The following is a 21,187-nucleotide window of genomic DNA, read 5'->3' on the forward strand; positions in this document are numbered from 1 at the left end:
CAGCACCCAGACAAGAGTGTGGCTGCACATGCCTGTAACCCCAGCACTGGAGGGGAGCACAGGCAAATCCCAAAAACTCGCTATCTTGCTAGCCAGACTAGGCAGGAAGGCAAGCACCCAACTTTTCAGCAAGAAAACCAAGAGCAATAGAAAAGGATAATGTTATTCTTTGGCCTCCAAACAGGCCTGCTTTCACACATCTGCCCACACATGCGCACATACCACAAATACATACACTCTGCAACACACAACAAATACACAGACAGGCACACAATCATTTCATTATCCATTTAAAATGAGTGAATTTTAAGATGTATATTAGATATTAACAAAATTATTTTTAAAAAAATAAAGGCAAAATAAACACACTTAGAGATGAAGGAAAATGAAAACGGTCTGCTACTGTTATCAGACAAGGAGTTTTAGAGGGTCAAGAAATGCTCAAGATCTACAGGAAAAACTAGAAATGGTGAGTATCCTCTTTTGTCCCTTGATCTATTGAAATAGGGTCTCATCTTTTAACGTTAGCTGACCTGGAACTTGCTTTATAGACCAGGCTGGCCTCGAACTCACAGAGATCCACCTGTCTCTGCCCCCAAGTACTGGGATTAAAGGCATACATCACCACATCTGGCTAGCAGTGGTACATATCTAAGTAAACATAAAAGTCTAAATGTTTCTCTAAAATACTTTAAACTGAGGGCTGAAGAGATGAGACAGTGGTCAAGAGGTCTTGCTCCTCTTTCAGATGACCATTGATCAGTTCCCAGCACGCATATTGAGCCAATCACAACCACTCATAAATCAAGCTCCAGGGGAGTCAATGCCTTCTTCTGGCCTCCATCAGTACCTACACACACACACACACACACACACACACACACACACACACACACACACACACACACACACCTACAAATAAATTTTTTAAATTTAAAATCATGTTTGCTAATATAACAACTTTCTCTAACTTAAAAATGCATTTTTCATACAAAAAGAACACTAAAGCTGAAGTAGAATATTATTTTCAGGTGTGTGACTTGTTTATGCTACATTTATTTAATCCTGTGAAGTTGTGGTTCTTTGCCTGTCTAAAACACCTGGTGATCTAATAGAGAGCTGACTAGCCAATAGTGAGGCAGGAGCAAGGATAGGCAGAGCTGACAGGCAGAGAGTATACATAGAAGGAGAAACAAGGAAGAGAAAAGAGCAAGAACAAGGAGAAGAGGAGGGCTTCAGGGGCCAGCCACTCAACAATCCTTCCAGTCATGGAATAAGAAGGAAAGAAAAGATTTACAGAAGAGAAAGAGACAAAGCCCAGAGACAAAAGGTAGATGGAATAATTTAAGAAAAGCTGGCAAGAAACAAGGCAAGCTAAAGCCAGGCATTCATAAGTAATATTAAAACTCCATGTATGATTTATTTGGGAGCTGGGTGGCGGGCTCCTCAAAAAGCCAGAAGAGGAAAACCAACAAACAACAGAGAGCTGCTCCCCAGAGGTGTTCTACTAAGCAACACAGCACAGTCACCTGACAAGTGAAGCTGGCCCAGGCTCCTCTCAATTGTAACTGATCTTCATCCAGCTCTTTTGTGCTCCCTTTCGGTGACAGGACATCCACAAAGGGTTCCTTTTCTTCATTCAATGATTCCATAAAGGACAGCAGACTCTGCAATGAGAAGAGCATTCTATAATACCTTCAAACACTTAATTTGGTCTATAAAACATAATCTGCCAATTCAAGGTCTATCATTAAAGGTTATGTTCAAACTTGGCTTAGATAAAGGTATAATCTCGGAACCCATCATCCTCTCGACAATCTGGTTTCCTCTCGCTGATAATTAGAATAACAGCAAAATGACACAGGACTGTCAGTTGCTGGATTTCTACTACAGGGGAGTAGTGAAGCCACCCGTCTCTAGAGGACAGATCATGATGCCTCAGGCAAAATCTGTCCAACCTGGAGCAGACAAGAGAACTGCCACCCTGCAGTTGTCATGTATAATTGATGGTGGTTGTCTTTGGTTTCGTGGGATGGGTCTTACTCTGTAACTCAGGTTGGGATGGAACTGTGTATCAAAGGCTGGCCTCAGACTCATACCAATCCTCCAGTCTCAGCTGCCCATGTCATGGAAAACCCATCTCAGCCATGTAATGATTTTTAAAGTGACTAACAGAGATTATTATACACACACTAAAAATCCCCTTCTGCCTGCACTGAAAATTTCAGACGCAAAGATTTTCTTGGTTGCATTTGTACTCAGGACTCCTGTTTTAGAGTTATCAATTCTGTGTTATTTAAAACATTATAGTATTCTAATTATACTTACTATCAACTGGGTATGGTGGTAGGGACCTTTATCCTTTATCCCTTTTGTCCCAGATATGTGAGAGGCTGAGACAAAAAATTATTTGAACTCAAGAATTCACGGGCAGGCTGAGGAAATTAGTAATACTTAGGCTTGAACATAAATAAGTAAATAAATAAATAATTTACTTTATCTCTGACAATTAATAAAACCTTCATAAAACCTTTTATTGAAGGAACATGAGTCTATGATAAATTACTAAATCAAAGACATGGTGGGAATAAGATACTTGAACACTGAGCTCAAACCCTGAAGGCAGGGGAGAAGGCCATAGGCTCTATGCTGTTCTGATCCAAAAGAAGAGAATTCGGGTCCCTTTCTCCCCCTTACAGACTTCAGGATGGCATGGTCCAGGAGTCACATGATCCATTCAATGTTGGATTTGGAAAGGCTGAGTCATCCAACTCCCACAGGGGAATGGGGGCCCAGAAAGCACTAAGGGCTACGTAAGCACATGACAATATCTTCCTTATTCAGGACAGAGAACTGGTGGGAAGCACAAAATTACACAGACAATGGGTTCTAAGAAACCTTCACTGGCTCCCCCAAGACCGTGCAGTTAATAACTAACATGCCCTGGAAAATCAACAGAATGTGAAAAGAACTGGAACTCCTAAAGCCACACTCTACTCTTGAGACACTGCAGAAATTCAGGGAAGTGACTTAGTTCCTCTAAACCTTAATGTCTTCATGTGTGGAAGTGAATTAACCACACCTAGTTCAGCAGGGTGTATTACTCTGTAGACTTATCAGCATGGGGCTTGCTCCATAGCAAATGATCAGTTCGGTGATAACATTGCTACTATACAAAGGACTCCTGGCTGAAGCCCTGGACTAAAAATCTAAGAGGTGCAACTGACAACCTCCTGTGTTTCCCTTTCATTCAATATTCAGGATGAAGGAATGATCTACTCAAAACCAGGGATGGGAGAGCTTTCATTACAGGGGGCAAGATGATAAATCTCTTAGGCCTCATGGACCATATGATCTCCTTCCCATCAGCTCAGGCCTAGACATAGCATGGAAATAACTATGAAGAGTTATATGGATATAGTCCTTTTCTTATATCATTTCCTTGGCTAAAAGCAGGAGTCCACGGCCAGAAGCTATATTGTGCCCTAGAGCTCACACTACTCTATGGACCAGCAGTATCAACTACCATGTTATCAACTCGGGATCTTGGGCCCTGGCCAGAGCTCCTGACTCTGAACCCATATTTAACACCCATGAAGACTTCAGAGGCACTGTCCAGAACTTCCGTCCTGGGGTTGTCTAATACTAAATACTATACTCTCTTAGAGTTTTCTAAAGTGTACTTTTCTAAATGTTTACTTACCACTCTTTCCCCAAAACAGTGTGAGCCAATGTTTAAAGTCTTACTCACGTGATACTTGTTAACGTAGGTCTCGCTTGCTGAATCCTTCTGCATCTTCTGTAGTTTCTTCTCCTGCAGAGTTAGCCATGCCATAGCATCCTTCACCTTGGCCTGTAATTCACACAAGCAAACATGCATGCATGTACACATACATTTTAAACCATATCCTACATAGCAGTAAAATTGACAACTTGAAGGAGCAGTGGATTAAAGATCACCATTGACTCACCGTGATCAAGGGTAATTCTGCTGGTTCCTGTAACATCTTACACTTAGACTGAAACTAACATCTGAAAATCATTCTGTGCCTCTAAATAAAGCTTTCTCAAAAGATCATGTATTTTTAAATGGAGACTAGAGAGATGGCTCATAGGCTAAGAGCACTCACTGCTCTTCAGAGGACCTGGGTTCAATCCCCAGCACCACATGGCAGTTCACAATTGTCTGTGACTCCAGTTCCAAGGGATCTGGTGCCCTCGCCTGGCTTCACAGGCACCAGGCACACCTGTGTCATACATACATACATGCAGGCAAACATGCAGAGACATGAAAGTAAATTAAGTCATGCAGCTCACACCTTTAATTCCAGCTCTAAGAAGGTAGAGGCACAAGGATCTCTGGGAGTCCAAAGCCAGCCTAATCTACATAGCAAACTCTAGGATACCTAGGACTTCCTGAGAAATCCTCAAAAAAAAAAAAAAAAAAAAGTAGTGTATCTGTATATATTTCCATTATTCTTCAGTTTCTTGGAAACATCATAGATCATTTTAATGTTATTTATTATTATGTATGATGGGGGGGTACACACATGCCAAGCCAGGAATATTGAGGTCAGAAGACAATTCTCAGGAGTCAATTCTCTACTTCCACCTTTACGTGGGTTGCAGAGATTAAACTCAGGTCACTAGGCTTGCTCTGCAAATGCCACACATTTTCACCTACTTAGCTACCTTGACAACTTCCTAAATCACTTTATAGAGGGTTCACTGCCAAAACATTCATGCACACACACAAAAAAAACCCATCATGAATACCTTAAGAGATTATACTCTCGAGCGCGCGCGCATGCGCGCGCACACACACACGCACGCACGCACGCACGCACGCACACGCACACGCACACGCACACGCACACGCACACGCACACGCACACGCACACGCATGCATGCGTGCAAGCATAGTTTCCAAATGGCTATCCTGTGAACGAGAGGCTAGCCACAGTGACTTGCTCACATGTGAATGCGGATTTTGCTTCTGGAAGGTAAATCTAGCGGTTACCTAGTTTCCTGTTCATTTGCCTTCTTACTCTAGTAAGCAAGAGGGCTGCTCTCTATTTTGGTACCCAATTTCATGAACAGTGGACTTTATAATTTAATTTTCTATGAGAATTAATTAGGAAGGAGATGCCTCTCAGAAGGACAGAAATGACCCGAAACATTTCTAAGCCTACTCTATCACAAAGCTGAACACTTTAAATAGCTTAATTTGATAGTAAATAAATATTTCGGTAAAATAAATACAAGTTACAATAGATCAAAATTTTATTATCTCTAAATTGTTCAAAAGGACTGGAGAGATGGCTTATAGTCAAGAGCACTGAAGGCTCTTCCAGAAGACCTGGGTTTGGATCCCAGCACCCACATGGAGATCTAATGCCCTGTTTCAGGCATCATGGGCACTTGCATGAATGTGTTGCACAGACAGACATGCAGGCAAATCACCCAGATAAATAAATAAATAAATAACCAACCAAGTGTGGCGGCACACCCCTTTAATCATAGCACTGAAGAGGCAGCCTGGTCTACATAGTGAGTTCCAGGGCATCCAGGGCTACATGGAGAGACCCTGTCTCCCCAAAACAAAAATAAATACATCTACATCTTAAAACTGTTAGAAAGGTAGCTTAACTTACAACTTGTTCTGTGCAACACCTACTATAGTTTGGCTCTTGAATAACAAATAATGTCATAGGCTTGAACACCAGAGAAGGCACCAGCAGCACACAGTGCTGAGGGTTTAAGTCATTGAGGGCTACCTATCCCATAGAGGACAACAGAACTCTAGTCTCTTCTCATCTGTGTTTCCCTGGTTCTGCCACACAATGACCATTAGGATGTACCACCTGACCATTGCTGGTTGGTCATGCCTAATCATCTCAAACAGTGTGCTAAAATGAATCTCTTTTCTTTTTACGTTGCTTAGCCATGCTGTTTGTCCCACTACCACAGAACTGACACAATGCCTATCTATCTACAAGCTGTTCAGATAATTCAGCAAAGCTTGACACTTGAACTTTGAAAAATACCAGACAAAACAAATTTCAGTGGAAGGAATTCAAACATTAGTTTCCAGGGCTGAAGTGTGGAGCCCAGAAAAGAGGCACAATAGAACACTTGTGGCTTCAGGTGTCATGTGTGTAAACCATCAGGTATGGTTTACATACTCGTATGGATTGCACATTTAAGTTGTGGGTGCAACTTTTATTTCAGGTTTTTTTTTTTTTTTTTTTAAATCAAACCATCAGTGTACAATCAAAAGGAACCGAGAAGACAAACTAGGAAGACATACCTGAGCTGAAGCTTCAGTGCAAGGTGCATCCTTGGAATACTTCAGGAACTGTGCCACATAAGTCATGATGGACTTTTCATCAGGATTTACAACATCTACATCTGTAAGACATACCGCACTACCCGTCAGCCATAGAAGACACTTCCAATTAATTCTCGAGAAGTCTATGGCCTAGCCATTGGATTCAGAGGATGTGGAATTAACTGAAGTCATGGACCATGACCATGAGCAATCTCTGCTCATTCTCCTGGCTCCAACACTGTTCAGAAGTTTGGAACTTAGATCTGCAGTCGACAGAAGTAGGTAGAATGCTGGCATTACATGAGCAACCTCAGAATAAGAAACACAGTGTCGCTCTGCATGCTGTCATGTATATGATGGCACAGCAATCAGAGGAGTAGAAGATGAAAGTAAAAGCAGTTCTCTTTTTGGAGACATGGTGCATGGGGCCCTTCAGGGTACAGGAACACAAAGCAAGTGATTCCTGGCACCCTAGTCTAGACATCTGTACAGCAAGCCAGTTCCGAAAGTATACATTATATAGAAGACTTGTTCAGAACGTTCAGAGCCTATACAGTCATGGAATGAATGAACTTGATTTCTATGGGCCAGTATTTGTGTCACATGTAAGAAAGACAATTAGCTTAAAAACAAGTTAATAAATACTGAAACCTAGCAGTTACCAATGAAAACACTGTTTTTTCTATTATTTGTGCTTTAGAAGAATTATTCGTGTCTATTATTTCTGTATCTTTTTCTTTATTTTCAAACAAGGTCTCACTAGGTAGCCCAGGCTGGCCTCAGCTGATACTCTTGGCTGAACTTCCTGAAGACTGGGATGACAGGCATGGACCAATGCTCATCTGCATCCACATGAAGAAAAAACACTGTGTTACCTCCATCAATTCCATTCCACGATTTGGTGATGGCAACTAGAAACCACCATGATGGTTGTAGTTACACCACAAAAGTACAAATATGAAGACTTGATTTGTCCTTTTACTGACGTCTACAAAAGCTCACTGGGGCAATTGTTAATGACACAGATGCTAAGATAGGTCTTGTCTAGAGCTGTCACATGGTAATTAACATAAAAAAACTAAAATTTGAATAAACAAAGAAACAGCTCAAGCCACTGAAGAGCAAGTAGGATTCTGACACACTTGCTACTCCTCCTACATGTTAACATGAAGAAAACTACCAACTGACATTCATGTCATTACCTTCAGAATTCAGCAATCTGAAGCCTACAGATTGATACGAGAATACGGCAAAATTCAATAAAACCATTCTTGATCTATTTGGATTTCACAGTAAAGTATACCATACACTTTGTTACTTAGCAATTATGGGCCACATGTGCTTTCCAGAAGTCAAATTTATAATAAACAAGATTAGGTGTAAGGTTTTACGCTGTTTGGAGAGGTGTGCCCCAATCATGTCTAATCATCACTCCTGCATAGACAGCTAGAGATGCAAGATGCCCTTGTATCTGTTACCTCATTGTGCTTTTTGTCAATCCTATACACCACTTTTATAACTTCATTTTTTGGCACATATTTGGCTGCAGAAGGCACATGTCATAATATGTGTGTGAAGGTCAAAGAACAACTTGGGAGAGTTGGTTCTTTCCTTCTACCATGTGATTTCCAAGAACTGAATTAGGAGACCAGCCTTGGCAAAAAATTTCTTTACCCACTGAGCAATCTTGATAACCCAGCATACTTGCCTACCTTCCTTCCTGTCTGTCTTCCTGTCTGTCTTCCTGTCTGTCTTCCTGTCTGTCTTCCTGTCTGTCTTCCTGTCTGTCTTCCTGTCTGTCTTCCTGTCTTCCTTCCTTCCTTCCTTCCTTCCTTCCTCCCTTCCCTCCCTCCCTCCCTTCCTTCCTTCTTTTTTTTAAAGACAAGCCCTCACTGTGTAGAACTGACTGGCCTAGAATTGGCTGTGTATCCCAGGCTGGCCTCAACTCAGCGATCCTTCTTTGTCTCCCAAACTGATATTACAGGTTTTAGAAATATGGTATATTTGAGAAACAATACAATCCATAGAAAAGTGTTCTTCAGAAACAAATTAATAATCCTATAAAGTTAAAATTGGCATTTTACAATTTTCTTCTTAATAAATCAAACACGAGGACTGAATAGAATGAATGCCAAGGTGTGGCCAACCACACAAGGAGAACAGGGAAGGGGCACCTACGGCTCTCCTGCAGCCACAAGAGGAGAGAGCTGGAATAAAGAGATACGCCAACAAGTGTAATTCGTGAATAAGGGTGATTCATAAGCAAGTGTAATAAAGAATGTTTCAGGAGAGCTGCAGCCCAGGAAACATCAGAATCAAGAACACAATACAGAGCATACTAGAAGGAAATTAAGACAAAGGCTCAAATTGTTTTAATAAAGGCATTGCTTATATTTAGCTTTGACTTCACTCTCTCAATGACAGATGCAATTGGTACAAAGTCCTAATTCCATGAAATTCAATTAAGAATTAAGTTAAATCTTCCAGCACGAAAAAAACACAGTTATGGATCACTAGCACAGGGGTGCTGCTTCAAATCAACTTCTTGAGGGAAAGTCTCCAAAGAAAAGAAAGCTCTCTACCTTCCGGCTCCAGCAATCTGGGGATCTTCAGCTCATGCTCTGCAATCCTGAAGGCTTCCTTCAGATTCTCTTTGCTGGATCTGTGCCTCACGCTGTCCATGTCAATCAGGTCTGGTCGCAAGGCATGAATGACAGCCAAAAAAGCCATCCCATTTCTCCAGCTTGACTTAAAATCTGTCACACTGACAGACTCAGACCTGTGCAAAAGGATGTAATAGAGACAGTTGTTAAAAAATAAAATGAAATGAAAATGTTCTCACTGTATTCAATGGTAACTAAAATAATTCAGAGGAACAAATAAATGCTATATATGAGTCCCATGATCCTAGGGAAATTTTTCATTGGAATTTTATTGTCAAACTGAAGTGTAAGGTCAAGTGTGAGAATGCTTCAAACAGCACAGAGCGTCAGTTCACAAAGTGCGGTCCCTGCCACCGTGTCCATATCTCCAGAGATGCAAGTATTGAAAACAGAAATTCCCAGGTCCTCTCTCACCCCCACCTCTACCCCATGATATTCTTCACATAACCATGCACTGGCTGAACAATGACTATAGACTTCCACAGAAAGTCAAGAATCGTTTACTACAGGAAACAATATTTGCCCTCATTGAAGCAAATCAAATGATACTTTGGATCAAACTAATGCCTAGTTATTCACTTCAAAGACTTCATCACTTCTCTGCTTAAAATATGCTGTCATGGATAAAACAGTAAACTGTTGGCCGGATGAACAAATTCAGACTTAAAAAGAAGAAAATGCTGTGATTGGGATGTCCTTCTGTATATATGTTTCTCTTATTGGTTGATGAATAAAACACTGTTTGATCAATAGAGGCAGGCAGGTGGGGCTAGGAGACGAGGAGAATTCTGGGAAAGATAGGCATCGAGAGGAGCCAAGAGATGCGCCATGTAGCCGCAAAAGGAGTAGCATGCCACATGTTCTCTGGTAAGCCAAGACTACATGGAAATACATAGATTTATAGAAATGGGTTAATAATTAAGACAGAGCTAGCCAATAAAAAGCCCTAGCCATTGGCCAACAATTTTATGACTAATATAGCGTCCATGTGTTTATTTGGGGCAAAGCAGCTAAGAGACCAGGCTAGAGGGACAAGAAACTCCAACTACAATGCTGAGTCATGTCACAAAGTAGATGACTCTTAACAGACATTGTGCTGATTGAAATAACCCTGTCAAAAAGTCCAAATACTATCTGATTCCAGCTAAACTGACAAGACAGAAAATAGACAGGAGGCGTCCAGTGGCTATAGAGAAAAACTAGGGAGTTATTTAATTGATATAATTTCAACTATGAAAGATGGAGACTGGTGGTGGTGGATTGTGGGAATGGCTGCACAGGAAAGCAATGCATGGGGTATCACCAAACAGTACCCCTAAAATAGTCTAAGCATCCATTCAAAGGCTTCCCGTCAGACCTCTTCTGAAGGGCTCCCCTCTCCAAGGCCCTCCCCAACCACCAACACAGAAGGAAACTGTCTCTCAACCCCATCACTCTTGACCACAGCCTGAGTCCTCTTCACTCTATGCCAACTGCACCATCACAGTCCATCCATTTTCACTCCAGGTTGCAGCACTCAAGAAGTCAGAACTTGCCTTTCTCCTTCATCACAGCATAGTCTCTCACCCAACACTGCCTGGCCAATCCCAGGGCAGAATATTAGTGTATCTGTATTTTCAATCACTTAATCACAATCTGTACTTATTAGCAAAGTCCTACAAAAGAGTATAGTTATCTATGAAATATTCGAGGGCTAGAATTTCTTTTAATGCCCCATAAAAAAGGGAAACTTAATGTACTATATTAAGTTATTAAATAGTCAAAGTTGCTCAGGGGGTGTTGAGGGTGTAGCCGAGTGGTATAGCACTTGCCTAGCATGAGTGAGGCCATAGGTTTAATGCCCAGGATTGAAAAAAAAAAAGATTGGGTGTCCAGGGATGCCAGTTAGAAAGTCTGCTATCTAGGACTTTAAACCAAGATGTTCCAGCTTCAGAGACATTGAGATACTAATCCAAGCTCACAGGCCAAACCTCAGGGTTAACACCTGAGAGTGGGAGCCAAACCCTGCTGAGCACTGACCAGTAGGCACTGTGTTCAATGAAGCATCAAGTTGGGTCAGTTCTAAGTGTGGCCTGAAGCCAGCACCATGAAGGTGTTATTGCCTGAAAGACAGGATTAGGCTCCTGAATGACAGCAGGATCTAAACTCCCTTAAAAGTGGGGGATTCATAAATCCCTCCCCCTCGAGAACCCTTTGAAAGAGGAGGTGGAGTGTAAGAACCAGAGGGGAGAAAGGATGCCAAGGAAACAAGACCCTCTAAATCAACAGGATACACACATGCGTGAACTCACAGACCGAGGCAGCATGCACAGGTCTGCACTAGTCTGCACCAGACGGGGGTCCTAGAGCTGCAAGAAGTAACACACACCCCCATCCCTAACTCAGAAGCAATCTCCAATTGATCATCATTTGCAAATAGAGATTTACTTTTCTCCAAGGGAGTTGTGAGACCAAAACAGAAAAAATATTCCTTGCAGGTTAAGAGTTCCATTTGCAGTAAAGAATAGTTTCCTGTTTGTCCTGTACTTGTTGGAAGAATCGGCACCAGATGTGCTTGATCACACATGGGTGGGAGGGACTCGGGCAAGGAAATACGTCAGGATATATGCTTGCCCGACTGGAAATGTGGTGAATTGTGGGTTTTCCCTTTTCAAACCTCTGAAAATCCTGACTTTTGGGGACCCAGGGGTAGATCTGGCCAGTGTCCATCCTCCTGGTCAGTATTTAATTAAACCTTGCTTCAAATTAGGTTTTAGATTGTGGTAGTGGTCTTATTCTCACTGGGTAGGATTAAAAGAGTCTCACTGGGAAACAAACTACTTGTAAGGGTAGGCTTCCTGCCCAGCAGAAGACGGCCAACAGAAAACAATCTCAATGGCATCTTTGTAGGCTCCTTGTTGTGTCAGGGCTTTTTTTTTTTTTTAATCATATTTTTATTTTTTTAATTTATATTATTTTCCTCTCTTTTTACTTTATAGGTCCTTTGCACATATATATTATGGCTTCTAGTTTAGCCTTTTTATGGGATTCCTGAGTGTGCAAATGAGTGGGCCTCTGTGTCTATATCTGTTTCTTGTGCCTTTTCTTGGGCTCTTTTCCTTCTTTTTGTATTGTCCTGATGTATTAGTTTTTGTTTTATCTTATTACATTATATTTTATTATTATCCCTTAGAAGTCATTGTAACTCTAATGAGACAGGAAGAGGGTGGATCTGGATAGGGAAGGCAGGGAGGAGCTGAGCAGAGCAGAGTGAGGGCTTGGTGTTTTGAGTAAGAATGGTCCGCATAAGCTCATAAGCTCATACATTTGAATCTCGGCCACCAAGGAGTGGCACTATTAGGTGGTATGGCCTTGTTGGAGTACATGTGGCCTTATTGGAGAAAGATTGTTACTAGGGCTTTGAGGTTTCAAGGGCTGAAGCCAGGACACAGGGCACTTCCCTTCCTACTGCCTCAGATCCAGTTGTAGAACTCTTAGCTACTACCTCTTCAGCATCATGTCTGCCTGAATGCTGCAATGTCAATGGACCAAACCTCTGAACTGTAAGTCAGACTCAGTTAAATGTTTTCCTTTATAAGAGTTGTTGAGGTCATGGTGCCTCTTCACAGCAATAGAATATGGACTAAGGCAGGGATCCAACACCTCTAGACATATGTGTATGACATACCCATACACATAATTAATGGTTTTTTAATTTTAAAAAAAATTAAGAAAAGAGCAAAAGAAATCAAACTTCCCTTTATCACCTATACTTATTTTTTTTTTAAAAAATCCATCCCAGGCTGTTGAGATGGCTCAGCAGGTAAAGAACTTGCCACATAACCCTGGTGTCCTGAGTCCAATCCTCTGGACACATCAACAGTAGGAGGAGTTGTCCTCTAACCCCCACGTGCATGCCATGGCACACACATAACCCACACAAGCACAACATACACAAGCACAATAATAATAAATAAAATAAATTCAAAGAACCAAAATACTTCTTCTTTGATTCCTTTTCTGATTGATTAGGATCAATTAGAGCTAAGTTTCCAAGAAATGAGGACTGTGGTTTCTATAAAAAATAGAGCACAACATGATACGACTTTGCACATTAGTTATGTCATTCATTCGTCTGCCTCATTTATTACACCTTTATCTGGGGCTGATGAAATGGCTCAGCTTGTGCTTACCACACAAGCCTGGCAGCCTGAGTTCCGTCCCCAGAACCCACCTAAAGGTGGAAGAAGAGAACCAAGTCTAGAAAGTTGTCCTCCTCCTTCTATGGGCATGCTATGGCATGCTTGTGCCACAGTCTCTCTCCCTTTCTCTCCCTTTCTCTCCCTCTCTCTCTCTCTCTCTCTCTCTCTCTCTCTCTCTCTCTCTCTCTCTCACGCACGGACGGACGGACAAAGTAAGCTAAGCATGAAGATTCTTTGCTTTCTGCTTTCTAACTGTGCAAGCACTATGACCCACCTCCAGTGAGATAAAACAAACCTTTTGCTGCATAAGTTGCTTCCATAAGGTATTTTGTTGCATCAACAAAACAAGCTAACACAAGTAGGTAAGACTCTAGAACTAACTAACTAACGCTGCCCACAGCAATAAACCACTTAAACGCAACAATTGGAGTTAAGTTGCCATCTTTGAAACCAGAAGAAGCTAAGCCCACTAACACCCACTCCTGGAGTGAACACTACGAAATGGTGTTTCTGTGAGTGGCCCATCTAGTTGCCTGACTGATGGAAGTCCATGAGGTTGTGTGGATGGACACAGCTGCCCATCTCTTCTGAACACAGCAAACTACTCACAAGGCACACTGCTCCTGGGCCCACTGCAGAAGAGCCTTCTTTGCAGACAACTGCCATCTTGCTTGAGCTTGCTCTTTGGAGGACTTCTTAGGAGGAGGACTTGAGGTAGGAGATGAGTCAGCAGCACTCACGACCTCCAGGGAAGGTTGATTGTAATCACAAGAAAGAGTCCGAGCAAGCTCTGCAATCTGGGGAGAGCACAATTGTTAACAAGCATGTTAGCATATGCTACTCAAAGCACCTAAAAAAACATTCTTTAGCAGTGACAATGTATTCTGGTTGAAGTGAACTCTAAAAATGACTGAGTGTCAGCAGTTGACATTTGGGACTAAAATTAGGTTTTCCTTCAGTCTGGACAGGGATGATCCTGCACCTGGCCCGGGAATGGCATCCCACAGAGGGCAAGCCCTCAGTAGGATCCTCTAAGGATCCTACTGAGCAGTACCAGTGTTGATGGATTCAACTGAAAAGAACCAAGGGGGTTCCTAGTCAAGCACCTTTAGAGACTAGATGGATGGGAAGGCATCTCCTCCAATTACAAAGCATTAGAAACAAAAGCACATACAGGAGAGACAGACAGACAGACAGACAGAGACAGGACAGGCAAGCCCCCCAAAGAGAAAATAAAATCACCATTAAGAACATGAAAAACATGGGCCAGTAAAATTGAATAGCAGTTAAAGATACTTGCTGCATAAGCCGGGTTCCCAGAACCCCAAAAATTGTGGAAGAAACAACTCCATAAAAGTATCTGCTGACCTCCACATGCAAGCCATGGTTGTACACACACAAACACACATGCAATGCATGCTAATAATAAATAGATCCCTTTTCTTTTTCTTAGATTTATTTACGTGCATGAGCGATTTGCTTGTATGTATGTATGTATGTATGTATGTATGTATGTATGTATGTGTGCATGCATACATGTATGTATGTACATACGTGCACCACAGGTGTATATGGTACCTACAATGCCTAGAAGAGGGCGTCAGATCCCATGGCCACTGGAGTTACTGATTGCCAAGTGGGTGATGGGAACCAAATGCTCTGCAAGAGCATCAAGTGCTACTAACCACTGAGATATCCCTCCAGTTCCCATAAACAAAACCCCTTTTTAAAAGAACATGAGAAGTGCTGGAGAAATGGCTCAGCAGTTAAGAGTAAGTACCTTCAAAGGACCCTAGATGGATCCCCCAGTTTCCCCAAGTGACCCGTAACTCCAGCTCTAGGAAACCCAATGTCTCTGGTCCATTCAGGCACCTGGGTGCGCTCTCTCTCTCTGTCTGTCTCTCTCTCTCTGTCTGTCTCTCTCTCTGTCTGTCTCTCTCTCTCTGTCTGTCTCTCTCTCTCTGTCTGTCTCTCTCTCTGTCTGTCTCTCTCTCTGTCTGTCTCTCTCTCTGTCTGTCTCTCTCTCTGTCTGTCTCTCTCTCTGTCTGTCTCTCTCTCTCTGTCTCTCTCTCTCTGTCTCTCTCTCTCTGTCTCTCTCTCTCTGTCTCTCTCTCTCTGTCTCTCTCTCTCTCTGTCTCTCTCTCTGTCTCTCTCTCTCTCCTCTGCCAAGAAAAGAAATGCGTGCATGTGTGTCAGAAGTAGAATGGTGAATGAGTGTGATGCTATATACAGAGAGGACAATGAAAGACACCTTGTCATAATCGATGAAGCGAAGTGAATTAAGTCAGACACCAGGGGGTATGTGGGAACTAAAGAGATAAACTCATAATTCTGCCTCTATGGAATTAGCAATGCTAAGCTGCCCCCTGACAGGGCTCAAAGGGTAGGCACCTTTAGGAAAAGAGAAGGGTCAGGGTGCCAGCAGGGTTCTGTCTGTCTCTTAGATGGTGATATGCTTAATTTGTGGAAACTCACGAAACTTTACATGTGAATTTGCATATCTTTCTCTGTGTGTCTTGAACTTCAACAAATTGACTTAAAACTGTAACAAGCCCATTTTTAACTTTCCAACAGCAAATCCTGCATCAGAATACCACTTCTAAGAATTTGGCTCATGAGTTATTACAGTTGTACACAAAGGTTCCATATAAGAATATAACTCAAGTTACTTACAGTCAGAAGTAACTGTGAGCATTCTGGATGCCCATTAATGAGACAGAGTACTTTATAACCAATGCCACACACCTCTGATAAAATACATGTAAAATTACAGAGATGTTCACTATGACAGTTTGGAACAGAATGGGTAATGAGATCCCATGTTGTTAAGATACAGCTGTGCCTCGGTATTCAAGGGGACTGGCCCCCTTCAGGTGCTGAAAGCTGTAGATGGTCAAGTACCTTATTGTATATATGACATATTCTTTGCATATAACCTATGCAAATCCCATGTCTCATAGTCATGTCTGAGTTCCCCATAATGTGTACATGATATAAATGCTATGAAAATGGTTATTAGGCTATATAATGTAATAACACCAAGAAAAAGGTTTACATACATTTAGTTCAAATAGAAATATTTTTTCAGAATTATCCTCAATCCTTGGTTGATATAACCTACTTAATGCAGAACCCATATATAACTATATATTAATTTCTGCTGTATATATAAAGATTGGATATAAAATTATTCTCAGTTATCTGTGAAGGGTGGATTGTGTTTATTTTCTATTACCTATTCTTAAAATACATAAAAAGATATGGGGATGGGAATACACAACTACAACCTATCCAACATTTTTAAATTTTATTTTATATATATTAGTGATTGGCTTGCATATATGTCTGTGTCAAACATTCATGCCTGGTGCCTATGGATATCAGAAGGGGATATTGTATCCCCTGGAAATGGAGTTATAGATGGTTATAAACTGGCATTTGGATGCTGGGAATCAAACCCAAGTCCTCTAAAAGAGCAGCAAGGGCTCTTAACCACTGAACCATCTCTCCAACTCCAAAGTATCTAGTTTTAACATATTACCATATTTGGTCCTGTTTTCTGTCTCCAATTCCACTTTCCTCCTCTCCCAGAGGAAAAGCTACACTCCAAAATTTAGTTCTCATCATCAGCATGCATATTATTTTGTTCTAGCTACAAATGCTCAAAATCCAGAAAAATATCCAAATTTTATAACAAATAGTTGAGCAACTTTCTAAAGTAAACAGTTGTCACCCAATACACACATAATTATGTAGTATTTTTAAAGCAACAGCTGGCACTGTGATGGTTAATTCAGGATGGGACAGTGAACACTGGACACTCACAGTCCAAATGGAAAACAACAGCAAAATGGATAAAGGTCTGATATATGCCTTCTTTGAGTTAAATGAAATTTGGACTTTGATTAAAATCCAAACAGGGATTCATCTAAACAAATAAGAAATACTTTGAGAGTCAAAGCACCCCGAGAAGGCTGGAGATGCAGCTTATTCCAACGAGATCTCAACCAGCGAGAAGGATTTTCAGCTTGAACTAGTCACGTGGTATAGCAGAAAACAAATCAATGTTCTGCAGACATCCTCTCGCTCTGCCTCCTGAAATGTCTTCCCACACAGTGTCTCTTCCCAGTTCAAAGGAAAAATAAACAGCTTTCTTTCCTAGCCAGTGGGCCTGTCACTGCTGCTCTCTGATACCCTCCTGAGAGGGTGTGGGGCACTCAATCCCACAGAAATTCCTGGGATCCCAGGGGCTACTTCACTTATCTTCTGTTTTTGTTTTGTCTGTGGCAGGGCCTTCCTCTGTAATCCAGTCTGACCTGAAACTCACTCGGTGAGCACAGGCTAACCTTGGACTCCTAGCAATCTTCCAGCTGTGGCCTTCCAAAGCCGAGATTAGAGGAGTGAACCACCATACCTAGCCACTTGTCTTCCTTTGAGATAATATGCATTAGCCTTTGTATCAGGGAGGAACTGTGCCAGTTTACAGTGCCAGGAGAATGGAGTGGGGACAGATGACAAAGAAAGCATAAGAGAAAGACTGTGGCTTTCCTTAACAACCCACAGTGAGGCAAAGGGGGTCACATACTAAGGACTCCAGCCACACCCAAACCTCAAAAGGGACAGGAAACGCTCAGAGGAAACAGTAGCAGATAATGGACGATGCTGTGAAAAGCTGTTTATTCAAAGTTTTACCTTCTCAGCACTGGCAGGTATTTGGAAAATTCTGCTGTTCAAAAATGTACCAAAAACCAGGTCTGGAGTCATCATAAAAGGTCACATCTCAGATTAGTGACAGATGCCACCAGACACCAACATTTGAGTCTTTAATTTGGTCTTTAATAGAAGACATGCGCCAGGCGTTGGTGGCGCACGCCTTTAATCCCAGCACTCGGGAGGCAGAGGCAGGTGGATCTCTGTGAGTTTGAGACCAGCCTGGTGTACAAGAGCTAGTTCCAGGACAGCCTCCAAAGCCACAGAGAAGCCCTGTCTCAAAAAACAAAAAACAAAAACAAAAAAGACATGCTTGGTGGCACACACCTTTAATGCAGGCACTTGGAAGACAGAAGCAGGTAATTTCTGTGCATTTGGGCAGCCTGATCTACATAGAGAGTTCCAGGCTAGCCAGGACTACATAGTGAAACCCTGTCTTTAAAACAAATAAAAACTCTATGTGTGCATGTATGTATGTGTGATGGGGGAAGTCCTTCTGTGTATATGTTTGTCTTATTGGTTGACAAATAAAGCACTGTTGTCCAATAGGGAAGGAAGATAGGTGGGGCTAGGAGTCGAGGAGGATTCTGGGAAATGTAGTAAAGAGGGGAGTCATCGTGTGATCCCAGGAAGAGAGGACACATGCCGCTGTGTATCCTCAATAAGATAAGTCTTTATAAAAGATATAGATTAATGGTGTGGTTGATACTTAAGACAGAGCTAGCAAATAAGAAATCCTAGTCATTGGCCAGCAGCATTGTAACTAATATTAAATCTCTATGTGTTATTTGGGGGCCCTAACATTGCAGCAGAACTCAGGCGGCTGGCGGGAAGCATTATCGTTACATATGTGCATAAATATGTGTGCATATATACAAATATATATAAAATAGATACACATGTATATACAATATATAAACATGTTACACACAAATAACTGCAAAAGTAGCCTCTGCTATATGCTTTCTACTTAGTGGAGATTTCAAGCCCTGTTTTCAGATGGTGCTCTGGACTGAATGACCTCATGACACACTGGCTGTGTCTCACCTCCTACCTTGTGCATTGGACTAGCAATATTCCTGCCACCAAAATGCTTACATGAAAGTGCAGTATGATGATCCAAATCAGGCCAAGAATAATGGATGGGTTTCCTTCTATAATGTCAGCAACATGGATATTTATTAGCTTGATCTGCAAACAGAGAAGCACAGGTTAAAGGGAGCAAGCCTCCCCCTGAACCACTCCCTCCGAACCACTCCCTCGGGTGAATCTGCAGGTGTGACACAAACTCACCGATCGGTTTTTCAGGAACGTCAGAGCATGCTCTATGTTGATTCTACACTGGAATGTATTAGATCCTTTATCCCGAGGCTAAAAATTCAAGCACAGGCATTCCTCAGAGACATGAAGTACATTTTTAAAAACAAAACCAACCCAGTGTCCTGGTGCCATTTGGAAATCTTACCAGCTGCTGTCCTGAGAGAACTTCTAACAGGTCCAGGAGGACGTGCCCCTTCTTAATGTCTGAGAATAAGTCTGATATAACTGAGGGAGGTGTGTGCTGTCAAAGGAAACAAGGAAAATAATCTGCAAATGGCCTAAAACATCACTAAGCATCTCCTAAGTGGGCTTTTTGGTTAAGAGTCAGAAGAAATCATCTTAAGAGAACAACACATTGCTCACAAGTTACATCCCAGAGCATGGTAAGGCAGGCAGCCCAGTTCATCTGTGGCATACCCCCAGTTACACAATGCTTTCTGAGTGGAGTTTTCACAGCCTACGCCTTATACATAGAGTACAAAGACACTCAGAATCAGGCCACAGTGACCCCTTGGGAGCAGGCTGCATTGCTGAAGATGTGTCTCCTTTTGGTCACAATGACATGCATTGTGTTGGAAGAGCAGATGGGGTGGGAAGAGGGTGAGAACCAGGTTGTCTGAGGTTCTCAGCATCACTGAGACACAGGATGCAGTGGCATTTGGGTTGAGGCCCCTAGGTCTAGACTAGATTTGTGTCCCAAAAGACTCCCTTGCCAAATGTGTGACGAGGTTCAAGTCATAGGCCTTCTTTGTGGCTACCTCTCACATAGTGATATTATGAAATCATTTAAAAGCCACCTAGAAGGCTAGCAAAGTGAAATAAACCTGAAATCCCAGCACTGGAAAGCAGAGGCAGGAGGATAGCCAAAAGTTCAAGGCCTATTGGGTCTACATAGTAACTTTCAGGTCAACCAGAGTTATATAGCAAGACCCAGTCTCAAAAAAAAAAAAAAAAAAAGAACTATGGATAGATAGATGGCCTCTGTGGACACCTGCATGCACAGGTATATATGCACACACAAACAAATTAATTAAATGAATGAATAAATAAATGGAAATTATCATAGGGGTCTTGTCTGATCTTGGAAGCAAGTCAGAGTTGGGCTTGATTAGTATCTGGATGGGAGAGATATGAGAAATGCTGATAAAACAGAGCTCTGAATTAAAATTCCTTTATTAAAATGAGAGAGACAGAGATAGAGAGAGAGAGAAAGACAGAGAGAGAGAATATAATCACAGGAGATTCAAGAATATAGCTCAATGGTAGGACACTTGCCTAGCATACAACCTTAGGCTCGAATATAACGCCCAGCAGAAGAGCAGAAAGAAAATATGAGTTGGGTGGTAGTCCTTCTATAGTCACAGATACTGGGAACTAAGAAAGGTGATCACTCAGATCTAAGAATTCAAGATCAGCCTGAAAAACCTAGGAAAAATCTCATCTCAAAAACTAAAATGTAAAAAAGTAGTGAAATGAAATTGAAAATAAATAATGGTCCATAATGTACTTTTTCTTGTTCCAGGAAAGAATAACCAATGAACCAGGACACCAAGGTAAGCACCAGCACATTCTCTTATAAAAAGACATTTCATGACTTTCCATGTGTCATTGCTGCAGCTTGTTTTGCTATGGTGTCTATCTGTTTGTTCCTAATAGGATCTCATGTAGCCCAAGCTGGCCTGGAACTCACTACATAGTCAAGGCTGGTCTTGAACCCCTGATCCTCCTGCCTCCAGCTCCCAGGTGCTGGAATTCCAGGTCTCAGCCACCCTGGGGTAAGAGCTGCAGGAGTAGGGAAGCCACAACTGTCCTCACAGGTAACACTACCCTTGTCCTCACCTTTGCCAACTGCGAGTTTATCCAGCAAGTGAAGGTTTTCTTCTGTGTGTCCTCCTGCTCAGCTAGGAAAGAAGAAACAACAGTGGTCACAATAGAAGAAGTTGAGGAATCCTTCTGAACCCACAGATTAAAGCCACAGATTG

General features: G+C 41.9%; 1 protein-coding gene across 14 annotated transcripts in view; it reads right to left on the reverse strand.

The window, feature by feature from the left end:
- The window catches only part of Syne2 (spectrin repeat containing nuclear envelope protein 2), a 289,785-nt gene that overhangs the window by 210,736 nt on the left and 57,862 nt on the right, over positions 1-21,187 (reverse strand). For all 14 annotated transcript variants that reach the window (XR_004770080.1, XR_004770079.1, XM_027418272.2 and 11 more), the window contains 9 exons: positions 21,045-21,106; positions 19,351-19,446; positions 19,179-19,256; positions 18,984-19,076; positions 13,785-13,972; positions 8,914-9,110; positions 6,311-6,411; positions 3,752-3,853; positions 1,530-1,667 (listed from right to left, as the gene is read on the reverse strand). Coding sequence is in view for 12 of the 14 variants with exons in the window: in XM_027418272.2 (XP_027274073.1) it covers positions 1,530-1,667; positions 3,752-3,853; positions 6,311-6,411; positions 8,914-9,110; positions 13,785-13,972; positions 18,984-19,076; positions 19,179-19,256; positions 19,351-19,446; positions 21,045-21,106 (1,055 nt within the window). In the remaining 2 variants the exon portion in view is untranslated. The remainder of the gene's footprint in view (positions 1-1,529; positions 1,668-3,751; positions 3,854-6,310; positions 6,412-8,913; positions 9,111-13,784; positions 13,973-18,983; positions 19,077-19,178; positions 19,257-19,350; positions 19,447-21,044; positions 21,107-21,187) is intronic.

Source organism: Cricetulus griseus, chromosome 5 (genome assembly GCF_003668045.3).
Source record: "Cricetulus griseus strain 17A/GY chromosome 5, alternate assembly CriGri-PICRH-1.0, whole genome shotgun sequence".
Lineage (NCBI taxonomy): Eukaryota > Metazoa > Chordata > Mammalia > Rodentia > Cricetidae > Cricetulus > Cricetulus griseus.